The sequence below is a fragment of the Marmota marmota genome, unplaced genomic scaffold (assembly GCF_001458135.2).
Source record: "Marmota marmota marmota unplaced genomic scaffold, marMar, whole genome shotgun sequence".
NCBI lineage: Eukaryota > Metazoa > Chordata > Mammalia > Rodentia > Sciuridae > Marmota > Marmota marmota.
In genome coordinates, this window is record NW_025999968.1 from 37,049,854 (window position 1) to 37,063,822 (window position 13,969).

A 13,969-nucleotide genomic window follows, 5' to 3' on the forward strand; every position below is an offset into this window, starting at 1 on the left:
ATATATATATATATATATATATATATATATATATATATATATATATATATATATTACAGAAATGTAAGGGGCTTATTGTTGTTAACTTTAAATCTAATTTTTTATTTAAATTTTAAATTGTAACATGATAAACATAAGTATGATGCTCATAAACTAGACTATAAACACTTCCTGAATCACACATTGATCCTTAAAAAGAGATGTCACTCACAGTACTGACCATGGAGTTAGCCTCCATATCGATCACAAGGCGAATAGATATAATAACTTAGGCAGTATTTACCACGTGCCCTTGCCATTTTAAGCACTTTACCCATTCCACAGTTAATTCCTATAATCCATGCAGCAAACCTATGTGGAAGGCACTCATTACTTCTGTTTTACAGATAAGAGAGTGAGTGCTGAGTTATTAGCTGAGGTACTAAAGACAAACTGGTGAAGAGTGGAGCCACCACTTACTCCCACAGTCTTGCCTTTGTGTTTGTGGGCTTACTACTCTCCTACAGGAGCTCACATTTGCATAGAACAAAACATCACACTGCAGTCAGGAAGAGTGGGTAAGGACAGCATAGTGACACATGGTAGATACTTCACAAATAATGTTGAACTAAAAAATACCAGAGAGATGTATTGGTATGATTGGAAAAAGGATGCTATCAAAGTATAAGTCTATGCATTGCACAGTTTATTGCCATACAGGGAGAGCACTCCTTAGGTTCATAATGCTTAATAAGAAGAACAAACCTCACAGGAAATACACTCAATAAATGAGGTTCCTTAACCACCTAGTAATTTCCAAAATTCTTAAAGTCTAGTTGTTCCATTAGGATGGAAGCAGGTCCCTTGGAAGGTAGAATTTCATTAATGTTGGTGGTATACATTTATACAAGTGGTTCTCAGAGAGAAACTGGAAGGACCTACAAAGCAGAGATCTTTGATGATGTAGGATGTCCCTAGATTCTAAAAGTCAGTGCCAGAGTTGGAGGCAAGGTTCATAGGTAAGCAGAATGCCCCAAAAGGCAAATATATAAGTAATAATAACTTAGGCAGTATTTACCATGTGTGCTTGCCATTTTTAAGCACTTTTCTCATTCCACAATTAAGTCATATAATACTGGTAGCAAACCGGTATGGAAGGCACTCATTGGTCACAGCCTGAATTCTCAGTCTTCAGAGAAGTGGCTGATTGCAGACTTGTCACCGCATACTAGAAGAAGCCATTGACATAATGTAGCCTGCCATGGCCTAAACTCTCAGATATCTAACGAACTCTTGAGTTCAGGTCAGTAACTCACACAGGGTGATCTGATAAGGCATGGTGTCATAGTCCTGAGGGGAGAAGCCACTCCATGTTCTTGGCACAGCAAAATATATATCATATTCATTGGTAGTGGTAGCAAACTGTGTAAGAGTTTGGAATCATTTCAAAGCTACATGACAAGAGTAAATTTCATTGAAGCAATCTTGTATAAAATATCATTTGTATAAATATTATACACACATAAAATGGCACCAGATAGTTTTCAAGGATAAACAAGTATCTTGATAAATGTATAGAAGTTGGAGTGGAAAGATTCTGATTAATGGACCCATGACAGGGGAAAATTGATTAGAAAATGAATAGGTGGGAAAATAAAAATAAAACAAAATAAAATTTAAAAAGCCCTTCATGAAATGCAAATGATATTATTCTATGAATTTAATAATATTGTTAACTCACACTTTTATACCAAGGTTAATAAGAACAATTAAAGTAATATTTACACAATATCCTCTATGAGAATATAATCCACAATCACTTTAAAGAAGAATTCTCCCCTCTCTGCCATGGTGACAACTATATGCCATGCTAACTATGCAGTCAGCTCTTGCCTTCCAACAGCTGCAGAGACAGTGACTCTGTTCCATGTGGCTCTCCTCAACAGGAAAGGGTGACCTGCATGCCTGCAGAACTTGGAAAGCACCTCAGAATTCCTGGAAGGACTAATGAAACTTTCCAACACACTGAAGAGTAGAATATTGTGACATGAATATGTCCTGCCCATTACTAAGTCCAACTGCACTTTTATTCCACCTTTCCATGATTTTCTTTGTGCTAGCTAAGGAAGGTATTTATTTCACACTCCAGGTGGCATAAGAAATCATTAAGTCAGAATGCTAACTTTGCAGTTAGGTTTTGTATACATCAGGTCCTTTTATTTTATTCTTTCAATTTCCCTATACAAATCTGTGTTCTTTAAATAACTATTGAAAACTAAGTTTTCTTTATAGAAACCGTCATGCTTTCCCTCTCATTTCCAGTTCCCCCATTGACCTACCACTTTTCAATTAATTTAGTCATTCTTCTCTCTTCACTTCTGTCAAGGAGGTGAGTCTGTTTGCCGAATTGAGCAATTAAAAAGTCTTTCTGTGCAGTTCCTAGAACCAGTCTTTCCTGAGGAAACTGTTTCCTAGAGGAGAAAGACCAATGCTTAGTGACTGTGCTATTTTTAGGCTTTCTCTTCTTCCTGGCTTCCCTCTCTATGACACACGTTCAAAGTTTCTTCTTTCCTTGTAACTGTATCTGAAAAAGCAAGGACTAGCTCTATAAAATCTGTCTTTTCCACAGAGAATCTTCCAGTGGGTAGTTTGACAATTACAGATAGGGAAAGAGCCCCTCAGGCTAAGGCTGGATGGGCAGATAAAGTTCACTGGTCCTGAGGCAGAGGCCAAGCAAGTCTAGGTGGCTCTGGTGGGGTAGGGGGTGTGAAAGATGGGGAGGGGCTAACTCCTGGATCCTTGGACCAGGCAGATGTCTCAAGAATATTCCTTGGTTCTGAAATATGTTACCCATCCTTCTCCACTGCCTTATCTTTATCCCCATCATTTGGAATTCCTAAGATTTATCCATTTTCTATTTCTGCAAATTCTAAATGAAGCAAAATGCTCCACCAAACCAATGACACATGTATGCCATATGTTTTGTGCCTGTCTCAAAGTAACTTATTCAAGTAACAAGATTCATGGTTTTTACTAAAAACCTAAATGTCACCTCTTAATTTTCATATTCCCCTTTATACATCATGTGTCACCTTTATTTCTTTGTTAATTCTAGTTACTACGGAGTTTTTCATCTTAATTTATAATTAATATGAAGAATATAATCTGGATGTAAATAATGTTATGGTTTTCTGGTACCAATTTATGTTTACATTTGCTGTTAAGGCCATTGCAATAAATTTGCATCCCCTATATTCTACTGATACTTGTCCTTTTCTGTAGGAGACAGCTGTAACATTCTGTGTGCAAACTTATACGTGTCATGAGAGGAAGGAACCAGCTTTGTGCTTTCTAACAGGCCAACCTAGAAATTGGGAAATTGAGGACCAGTAAGTCAAGTGCAAGTCTGAGATCCTCTGAGATGGACAATTTCTCTCCCTCCCTTCTAACTCTTCCTCCTCCCAGCACTACCGGGTTCCACCCTCACCCCGCCCCCGGTCCTCTGACCAGGAAGGGCAGTGGGTACAGCCCGCAAGGCGACAGCTGACTCTCACGCACGGGTCCTGCCACCTCTAGAGCGCTGCATTGTAGCGCCTCCCAAGGGAGGTGACAACCCCAGCACCTCTCCGCCGCCAGTCTCAGGTGCCCAGCGACATGTTTTCCAGCCTGCAGAGGTGGGGCGCCTGCAGGTTCTACGAGCCGGTCCCAGGGGGGCTGGATACGCAGGTAAAGCCCACTAGTCCTGGGGCGGAGGCGGAGCAAGTCTTAGTGGCTCCGGTGGGGGCGGGAGTGGAAAAGGGGGGACGGGCTGGCTCCTGGGATCTTGGACTAGGCTGATGTCTCAGAGCCATATTTTAGTGGTGCAGAGACAGACACATGCACACGCTCCAATCGTGAGAGCTGAGATCAGTCCCCAGGACGGTGGGAAACCTGAGCCATCCTGATCTACGCCTTGGTGAAGAGACATCTGAAGAATAAGTAACTCCTGAATAAGGAAAAGCAAGCGTTTGAGAACATGAATGGGCTTGTCCTTGCTGAAGGGGTGGAAGCCGGTGGGGAAATTCTACAACCAGGGGCTCATCCCACGAAAACCGCAGGAGCCATTAGAGATAAATACTCAAGAGAACCCTGACTTGGGTATGGGGGCACTAGGGTCTTGGGACAAATCCAGAAACTGTAGACACTTAATGGTGCTTTGCTCTACCCCATAATGACTCATTCTTCTCCCACAATAGGAGTCATGTGCTAAGGCAGTAGCCAAGAGAAATGAAACCTTCCGTTGTGAATTAGGAGAGATTTGTCTAATAAAAATTGCATTCGTTTCATTTATTATCACTATATAAGACGTGGTCTTTAAAAATAGCCCTTCATACAAGTTGTTCTATAGTTCTAACCAAAAACAAACAAAGAAAAAAGAAAAAAAATTCCAGATATTTTGGGGAACTTGTTTTAAAACTCCTGGCTTTTGTTATAATTCCAAAAATTGAATAAATATAACAGCTATTTTTCTGATTACGTATAAAATGAAACTATTAAAAAAATTTTAAAAATTAAAAAAAGTTGCATGTAAACTATGCTTTTAAAAGTTTATATAATAGAGGGGTCAATAAGCCCTTAAAATATGGAGAAGCCCCCTCAAGACAATATGCCTTTTTCATCTTACAGTAGAGAGAACAGGCTCAATCAGTCAAATTGGTTTAATGTCATTACTGTACATCGAAGTTGCCAAAGGCCCTAAATTACAAACTTACATAGTGGGAAATTATAAAACTCAAGCAATTTCCTCATCAAAAATTCCACTGTGCTCTTCCTCTAGAATTCAAATAATGTTTATTTTCTTGATTGTTTTTCAACCTTGATAGGCATCACAGATAAAAATAAAATCCGCTTAAACAGAATAAAAAAATGTCTATTTTAATTATATTATATAATGCAAAAAAATTTTTTAAATTAATGGCTTGAAAGCATATTGAAAACCTTACATGATTACATTCATGGTTGAGACAATATTTTTGAAATAATGAATTTTAGATAACAGATCTCTTCCTAACCTATAAGCTAAGAACATGATTTTGTGATTCAGTAGGGCTGGCATGGTGATCTAAGACTAGAATGTTGTAAATATTTTTTGTTGATAGTAACTAACATTTATTTGTTCATTCATTCATTCATTTATTTATTCATCCAAAATATATTTATTATGAACTAGGCTCTAAGAAAAAATTAGACATCCAGAGTGAAATTTAATGTATTTTCTGTCCTCCAGAGACACTGATTATACTAGGAGAAAAGCACATGCTGGAAAAGATGACATTCTGGGAGGGTGGGATGAACTTTAGTGAGTGCAGATCTGAAGGAGCCCTCAAGTCCTCCCTAAGGAGTACATTGAGATTTCCTTGATGACACAGAACCACCATGTGAAAAGAGAAGAGGAAAAGCAGTTGGGCACAGTGGCACACGCCTGAAATCTCAGCAGCTTGGGAGGCTGAGACAGGAAGAGCCCAAGTTCAAAGCCAGCCTCAGCAATATCCAGGTGCTAAGCATCTCAGTGATACTCTGTCTCTAAATAAAAATACAAAGTAGGGCTGGGGTTGTGGCTCAGTGGTTGAGTACTCCTGAGTTCAATCCCTGGTACCACCCCCTTACCCCCCACCCAAAAAAAAAAAAAAAAAAAAAGAAGAGGAAAAGCAAAGGCAGTAAGTAAATCTTGAACAGGACTGAAGTGCAAGGGGAGGTGAGTGGAACAACATGGGCAGGAGCAAAGGCCTAAGTCATAGAAAGCAGTATATGACAGGTACAGAGTTGAGAGTGTGGAATGTAGGAATAGAAGACAGAGTGGACTATCTAAATTAGATCTAGTTTGTTAAATTCTTAAAAGGTCTTGCGCCAGTTTCTTGAAGTCTGTGTGTTATTTTCCTTGTCTAAAAACATGGCAATCAGAAACATGTTTCCACCACAAAGGTATTTTGTATTTAGTGAGAGAGAACATTTTGTACAGAATCTGATACATAGTAAGTTATTAAAAACATACCTCTTTTTGATTTCTAAATGCTTTCCCTTCTCTATGAGTCTATACTTCCACTTTCCCACAACTTTCTCTACTTTTAGATCTTTTGTACAACACCCTCAAAGGAAATTAGGGGATATGAGAGATTAAACCTAGCAATCAGTCACACAAACCCTATCTTTGTGAGGCCACATCTCACAAAAAAGATGGGTAGACATTTTACCAAGTGCTGGATCCTGGCTATGCTGTGGCACAGTGGTCTAAATAATTTGTGTATATCAGCTTACCAGGAGTGTAACAAATTCCTGATCTCAGTAAACTTAAAAAGAGGCTCAGGGTTTAGGAGGTTTCATTCTATGACTGGCTCCTTTGCTTTAGATATATGGCAGCACAGGACATCATGGAGGAAGCATGTGAAGGAGGATGTCCTTTTACCTCATGACTCCCTGCAAAGGAGACAAAGAGGGAAAGGTTGGGTTCCATTATCTGTGTTAAGGGTATGCCCCTAAATGATCTAAGACCTTTGATTAGGCCCTACCTCTTAAAGATTTTCACTACCTCTGAATAGACCTTAAAAGGACATTCAAGATTCAAACTATAGCATACTCTTGCTTCTCTGTCATAATCCAGAAATAATAGTGCCTCTAGTCAAGTGAAAATTGCCCTTAAGTCAGTAGTGTTATGTTTATGAAATGCCTACTGTAAGTCCAGTGATAGAGAAGTACAATGGATAATAAAAACGACTTAGAAGACAAAGGCCTGTGCAAGCTTAATAAGACAAAGGCAAAGAGACACCAATTGGGGTCAAGCAGATCTGGAGATTAGACATGTGTGAGTAAGAAGGGGTAAATTAGAAAGACTAAAAAAATCTTTAATGGAGAAAATTGAAATGTAATCCCACATGTTTCTATATACAAAAAGAGAAACGTGTTCTATGTATTCTATTTTTTATATATAAGTTGCAATGCATTGATATTTAAATAATAAACTCAGTGAAATCTACAGTATGAATTCAGTAACTAACTATTCCTTGAAAAATTATTTATATATCCTTGATGCTTTGTAAGAATTAAGCATCTTCACCATTATTTTTTTTTTAACCTGGCTGCTATTCCTTCTCAGACATAAATTATACTTGGACTTTTCCTATGATAAATTCAGTATAAGATGCCAGGTCCACACTTAAGGAGGCTGTTTACCAGAGTAATTAGTGGGCCTCATATAAGATACTACCTGGAAAATTATTCTAAGGGAAATGTTAAGTCAAATGCTGAGTTCTCGTCTTCTAAAGTAACTATCTGTGAAGCGTAAGACTTAGGTGCTTAAAACACAACCCATTATACTTAGCTGATGACTTTCTGGATCCATTGGGCTGTGTCCTGACTTGGGTCAGCTTCACTGAGTGCTGAGCTCCTAGTCATCTACAATCAGCTAGCAGCTCAACTGATGGCTGGATAATGCAGCACCTCTTTACCCATGTGCCTGACAGTTTTCAAGGTCTTGGCCAAAAACAGATGTGGTAAGGTTTTGAGTTTAGAATTAGAGCTTTTTCAATGTTGCTCCCGTGGCATTTTCATGATCAAAGCAACACACAACACTATCAAGACTCAACAGAAGGGAAATAAGATCTACTCAGTGGAAAAAGCTGCAAAGAATTGTTAGCCATTTACAGTGTGCCAGACACGTACCTGTTTGGGAGGTGGAAGAGATCCTTTCATTGACATCGAATTATCAAATTGATAACTCCCTCTGACATTTAGATATATATCACAAAAGTTGAATTCCAGGTTAATTGGAGAATTTTAACAATATTGCCCCAATAATTTGTGTATTTGTTTTTTAAATAATATATTTAATAAAAACAGTGATGGCAATATCATAATTCATGTTATTGAGTCTTTGTTTGGGGCTGAAATTGTGATAAATGTTTTATAATCATCATTATACTTACTTCTTACGAAAATTCTGAGGATAAATACCATTTGGAAAAGTTTTATATAAATGATTTTTATCATTTACTATAATGCAGAAAACAGATTTAGAGTTGAATATCATATTTTCCCTTCATGCTCAGGACATCTTGCTGTATGGGATGGAATTTTTTCTTTTCTCTCTTTTAGGTTCAGAATTTTTAAAAATATGGTAAACTCTTTGTTTGAGTATGGAATCCAAACTGGGTTAGAGAGGATCAATGCAAAAGTTGTTAAACATGGGACAATTTTTAAGAATCAAATTTAGCTTAGTGATTGATCAGATTTACTTTTTGAAATACAGATGGATGCTGACTCTAAAAATGTAAAAAAAAAAAAATCAATTTTGAAAGCTTCCTTTTTAAAATCTCTCTTCTCTTCATTGAACCAACTAAGTTAATGAGAAAAAAAAATTTAGGGAAATGTTTAACTTTAAAATAATACGTAATTGTGATAATTACATGATTGTGAATGCCATTATAAAAATATGTAATTAAGTGCTTATACAGAAGTATACCAAATACCTATTGTCTTTTTTCTGGTCTTCAGAAAAAATGAAAACTATATTTTTAAAAAAATTTTTTTAGTTTTTGATGGACCTTTATTTTATTTATTTTTATATGTGGTGCTGAGAATTGAACCCAATGCCTCATGCATGCCAGACAAGTGCTGTATCACTGAGCCACAACTTCAGCCTGACAACTATCTTTAATTTAACAATTATAAAATATGTGTATGTCAAAGTATGTATGTATATATATGTTCATACACACATAACTAAGCATAAGTATATATTATAGTGCATGCTATTATACACATGTATATGGACATATACAGAGAGAAGAGTAAGTTTTAGAAATTATCATCTATTACAACAGCATTTACTCATATGTAAATGGTCATAATGTTGGTGAAAATCTTAAAATTCCTTTACCCCAATAATCACCCAGGAATATATTCGCTTAATTGTACTCCTTGGAGATTATGAAATCAATGTATCTTTAACTGTTCGTAAAATAACTTATTTAATGTTTACTCTTCCACCTACTGACCAAGATACCAGGCTGAGCTTCCTTAATTCAACAGTCTAAAATCTGAAATACTCCAAAATATGAAACTTTTTTAGCACCAATTTGATGCCACAAGTGGAAAATTTCACACCTGACTTCCTGGAATATACTGCAGTCAAAATACAGGCATACTAAAAGCATTGTGTAAAATTACCTTCAGGATATGTGTATAAGGTATACATAAAATATAAAATAACTTCAAATTTAGATTTGGGTCACATCTTAAGATATCTCATTATGTCTATGAAAATATTCCAAAACCTTAAAAAAAATCCAAAATACTTCTGATCTCAAATATTACAGATAAGGCTTATACAACCTGAATTCCAAATGAAAACTGAAGGCATTAAGTATATGCTCATTATGTTTTTCATTTTAGAAATGCAGTCCAGAGAAAAGTGCTTCATTTTTCAGTAAAGTGACATACTCCTGGTTTAGCAGGTAAGAATTATACTTACTGATTCGCAGCATGTGGAGATAAGAACAATTCCAAGGGAAAAGACACTGGAATGCTATTCCTTTATTTTAAGTATGAATATATTTACAATATGTCATTGTAAAGACTTTCTTTTCATGTCACCTATTACACAGAAATCATAGGTAATGACAATAAGGCTATCTCTTTTTAGGAATTGTGTCTGTGAGCACTAAGAAGGGAAAAGAAAAAAGAACTTTTTATGAACATCAAGTAGATGTAATACACATATATATACATATATATTACATATGTATGTGTGTGTGCATGTGTATGGAATTTATCCATTGGATTGGTACCCAGGTAGGATCAAGTATGTGTTATAAGTCAGTTTCTTTTGAGTCCATATTTTATTCTCTTTTTTTCCCACATATGTCTTTCTGCTCTTTACTAGGAGTGGTTTCATATATGCTTATATATTCTACTATAAAAATTCATACACGTACATATACAAGAACTAATTTCTGTAAAATACTATGCTTTATCTCAAGGAATAATTAAGCTATATAGTACAATGAGAGCTCAGAAGTTCTTTTAGGGACACCAGTATGATCTCTGACTTTAACACAGGAATGAAATCAAATGAGATGTGTTGACTTTCTTATTTTATAAATTCAGAAGCTTTTTTAGAAGTATATTTCTTTCTCACTCTTAAGAGAAAGTTTCTGATAATACAAAATTAAATTTACCTTGTTAACTTCATTAACCCTGCTTAGTAAAAACAAAACTGCTCAATTTTTATCTACAAATATTTTCTCAAGAGTAGATGAATCCTTAAAATAATTGATTGAACACTAGATGACCTGAACTCTGCTAATCTTTAAAAATATAGGGATAAATAATTTATTTTCTGCTTTCTTGGAATTCATAACAGAATTAGGAAGATTAAAAAGTAAATCATCAATTATCAAAAGGTAACAAAGATGTATCAAAAAAGCAACATAAATAAGGTTAAGAAACAAATTTTCAGTAGAGTCATCTAAAAAAATTTGCACTGCTTTGAAATGTTTCATGAGTACATGTACCTTAATTCAATATTTAAAGATGTGTAGGAGTGAATCAGGTTGCATTCCAAGTTGCCACATGCAAGCCACAGAAAGAAGAGAGAACTGCCGCTTCACACCTTGCAGGACATTAGAGTGGCATAAGACTAACCCAGAGGGAGAGATCATGAGACTTTCTTTAGAACATTGTGAAGGGAATGAAAAGACACTGGAGAATCGTAACAGAAGAGTGATGTGATCATATTTGCATTTTAGAACATCACCTTTGCAATTTTGTAGACAAGGTGTATAAGAGATAGAAATGGAGACAGGAAAATTTATAAAGAGTCTCTTTGGGTGTCCTGGGAGATTTATGGTCACATTTTGAAATAAGATAATGATAAAGGTGATAAAGAGGAAGAAACTATTTAGAAGATTTATTTAGAAAAGTGTGGATTGGATGAGATTATTGAAGGACTGGGAAAAGTGTAGGTTAAATGCCAATTTCTAGTTCAGGTAACTGTGAGGTTCCGGTGTGGTGGGGAAAAAAAAAATAGGCTCAGATGGAGGAAGTTTTACTCTGAGATGCATGAGAAGCATCATTTAAACAGGTATTTGGATATGTGGTCTCTAGTATGGATTTGGGAGTCACTTATTATTATAGGTCAGTCGCTGAAACCATTGGTATGAATATGACTGTCAAGAAAGAAAATCCTCTGAATACAGATGGTCTGTTGGGAATCCTTCATTTTTAAATGAAGAGAGGAGTTGTAGTCAGTCTACAAAGGAAACTATATACAGGTATTCACAATGTAAGAGGAATATCCAAGGACAGAAATATGATTAGCAATTAAGAAAAAAGGAGCTATCAAAAAAGGAGAAAGATAAGCAGATGTAGCTCAGTGGTAGAACATGTGCTTAGCATGCATAAGGCCCTGCATTCAATCCCCACCACCATCAAAAAATATAATAATAAAACAAAATGTTCAATAGAGCTAAATGTTAAAAAGGGAGTAAATTAAAATAAATACAGGATATTCTTCCTTAAATTTAGCAACCTTAAGATTAGTCTTTTTTTTTTTGAAATCAGGTTAAGTAGAAAATGTATATACTTATGGGCAAATTCCAGGTAGACAAAACTGAATTATGGTAAGAATTCCAAGTTATATCAACCTAGGAACCACTTAAAGAGTTTGGCAAAAATTTTATACTAATACAATTAAACTACATATTAGGAAGAAAAACAATTAGGTAGAAATTATTGTAATATGTGCTTATGTGCTATTTACAGTTAATGATTTTTGACTTTTCAAATTCACATATGTATATAAATGTTTTCCAAACCTGGATTCTGTTACATCTGTGAATTGAGAGAAAGAGTACTATTTATTGTGGTTTTAAAAAATTGGGGTCATTTTAAAGTTGTAAATATCAAATAATTTAAATTGTACAGATTAAATTAATTTCAGTCAAATATAGATTTAAATTTTTATTACCAAACTATAAAATTGTATGTAATATTTAATTTTGTGAATACCATTTTAGGATTCCTAAAGCAAGAAACTGAAATTAAGTTTAAGCATAACATTTTTGTAAATGCTAATATTTTGAAATCCATATCTTAAGTTAATTAAATATACCAACATGCTATAATTGCTGACTATCATATTTATTTTATTTAAATTTAGCATAACAGAAGTAAATACAAAATATTTTTATAGTATGCTATTATTTGGAAATGTCGCTGGCTTGATTTTTTATTTGATGGTTAGACAATTGCAGTTGGAAAATAACTATTGTTTAATAGGAGACTCAGAATAGCTAAAGCAATCCTTAGCAAGAAGAATGAAGCAGGTGGCATCACAATACCAGACCTTAAACTATACTACAGAGCAATAGTAACAAAAATGGCATGGTATTCGCACCAAAATAGACTTGTAGACCAATGGTACAGAATAGAGGACACAGAGAAAAATTCACCTAAATACAGGTATCTCATATTAGACAAAGGTACCAAAAGCATACTAGAGAAAAGATAGCTTCTTTAACAAATGTTGCTTGGAAAACTGAAAACCCATATGCAGCAAAATGGCCCCTTTTTCTCACATGCACAAAACTCAACTCAAAGTGGATCAGGGACCTAGGAATTAAACCAGACATCCTGCACCTAATGGAAGAAAAAGTTGGCCCAAATCTTCATTGTGTTGGATTAGACTCTGACTTTCTTAATAAGAAAGACTTCTATAGCACAAGAAATAAAATCAAGAATCAATAAATGGGATGAATTCAAACTGAAAAGTTTCTTCTTAGCAAAAAAAAAAAAAAAAAAAAAAAAAGAAAGAAAAAGAAAGCAATCTGTGATGTGAATAGAGAGCCTTCATCTTGGGAGCAAATTTTTACCACAAGCACATCAGATAGAGCACTAATCTCCAGGATATATAAAAAACTTCAAAAATTTAACACCAAAATAATAATAATAATAATAACCCAATCAGTAAATGGGCCAAAGATTTGAACAGATACTTCTTAGAAGATGATATACACTCGACCAACAAAGACATGAAAAAATGTTCAGCATCTCTAGCAATTAGAGAAATGCAAATCAAAACTACTCTAAGATTTCATCTCATGCCAGTCAGAATGGCAGCTATTAAGAATACAAACAACAATAAGTGTTGGCAAGGATGTAAGGGAAAAGGCACACTTATATATTGCTGGTGGGACTGCAAATTATTGCAACCAATCTGAAAAGCAGTATGGAGATTCTTTGGAAAACTTGGAATGAAACCACCATTTGACCCAGCTATCCCACTCCTTGGGTTATACCCAAAGGGCTTAAAAACAGTTATGTATCCATGTCCATATTTATTGCAGCACAATGCACAATAGCTAAACTGTGGAACCAACCTAGATGCCCTTCAGTAGATGAATGGGTAAAGAAATTGTGGTATATATGCTCAATGGAATAATACTCAGCATTAAAGGAGAATAAAATCATGGCATTTGCATGTAAATGGATGGAGTTGGAGAATATTATGCTAAGTTAAGTTAGCCAATCCCAAAAAAACAAAGTCTGAATGTTTTCTCTTATATGTGGATGCTGATCCATATTCGGATGTGTATAGGGTGGGTGCATGGGAGGAATGGAGGAACTTTAAATAGTGCAAGGACAAGGGAGGGGAAGGAAGTGGGTATTGGGGGAAGAAAGATAGTGAATGAGATGGACATCATTACCCTAACTAAGTACATGTATGAAGACATGAATGATGCGACTCTACTTTGTGAACAACCAGAGACAAGAAAAATTGTGCTCTATATGTGTACTATAAATTGAAGTGCATTCTGCTGTCATGTATAACAAATTAGAATAAATAAATACATTTAAAATTTAAACAAAAGAAAAAGATCTATTGTTTAATAGAATGTCCCTCTGAAATCATTGTTTAATTTTATTCTTGTGTCTGGTTTTCACCTGTAAAATAAAG

At 35.2% G+C, this 13,969-nt stretch overlaps 1 protein-coding gene across 1 annotated transcript in view; it reads left to right on the forward strand.

Moving 5' to 3' along the window:
- Nucleotides 1-3,478: 3,478 nt before the first annotated feature.
- LOC107136100 (multidrug resistance-associated protein 1-like) overlaps nt 3,479-13,969 on the forward strand; it is a 93,454-nt gene continuing 82,963 nt past the window's right edge. Inside the window, exons 1-2 of the mRNA XM_048803516.1 lie at nt 3,479-3,705; nt 9,406-9,467. Coding sequence (XP_048659473.1) covers nt 3,634-3,705; nt 9,406-9,467 — 134 coding nt within the window. The 5' untranslated portion in view covers nt 3,479-3,633. The remainder of the gene's footprint in view (nt 3,706-9,405; nt 9,468-13,969) is intronic.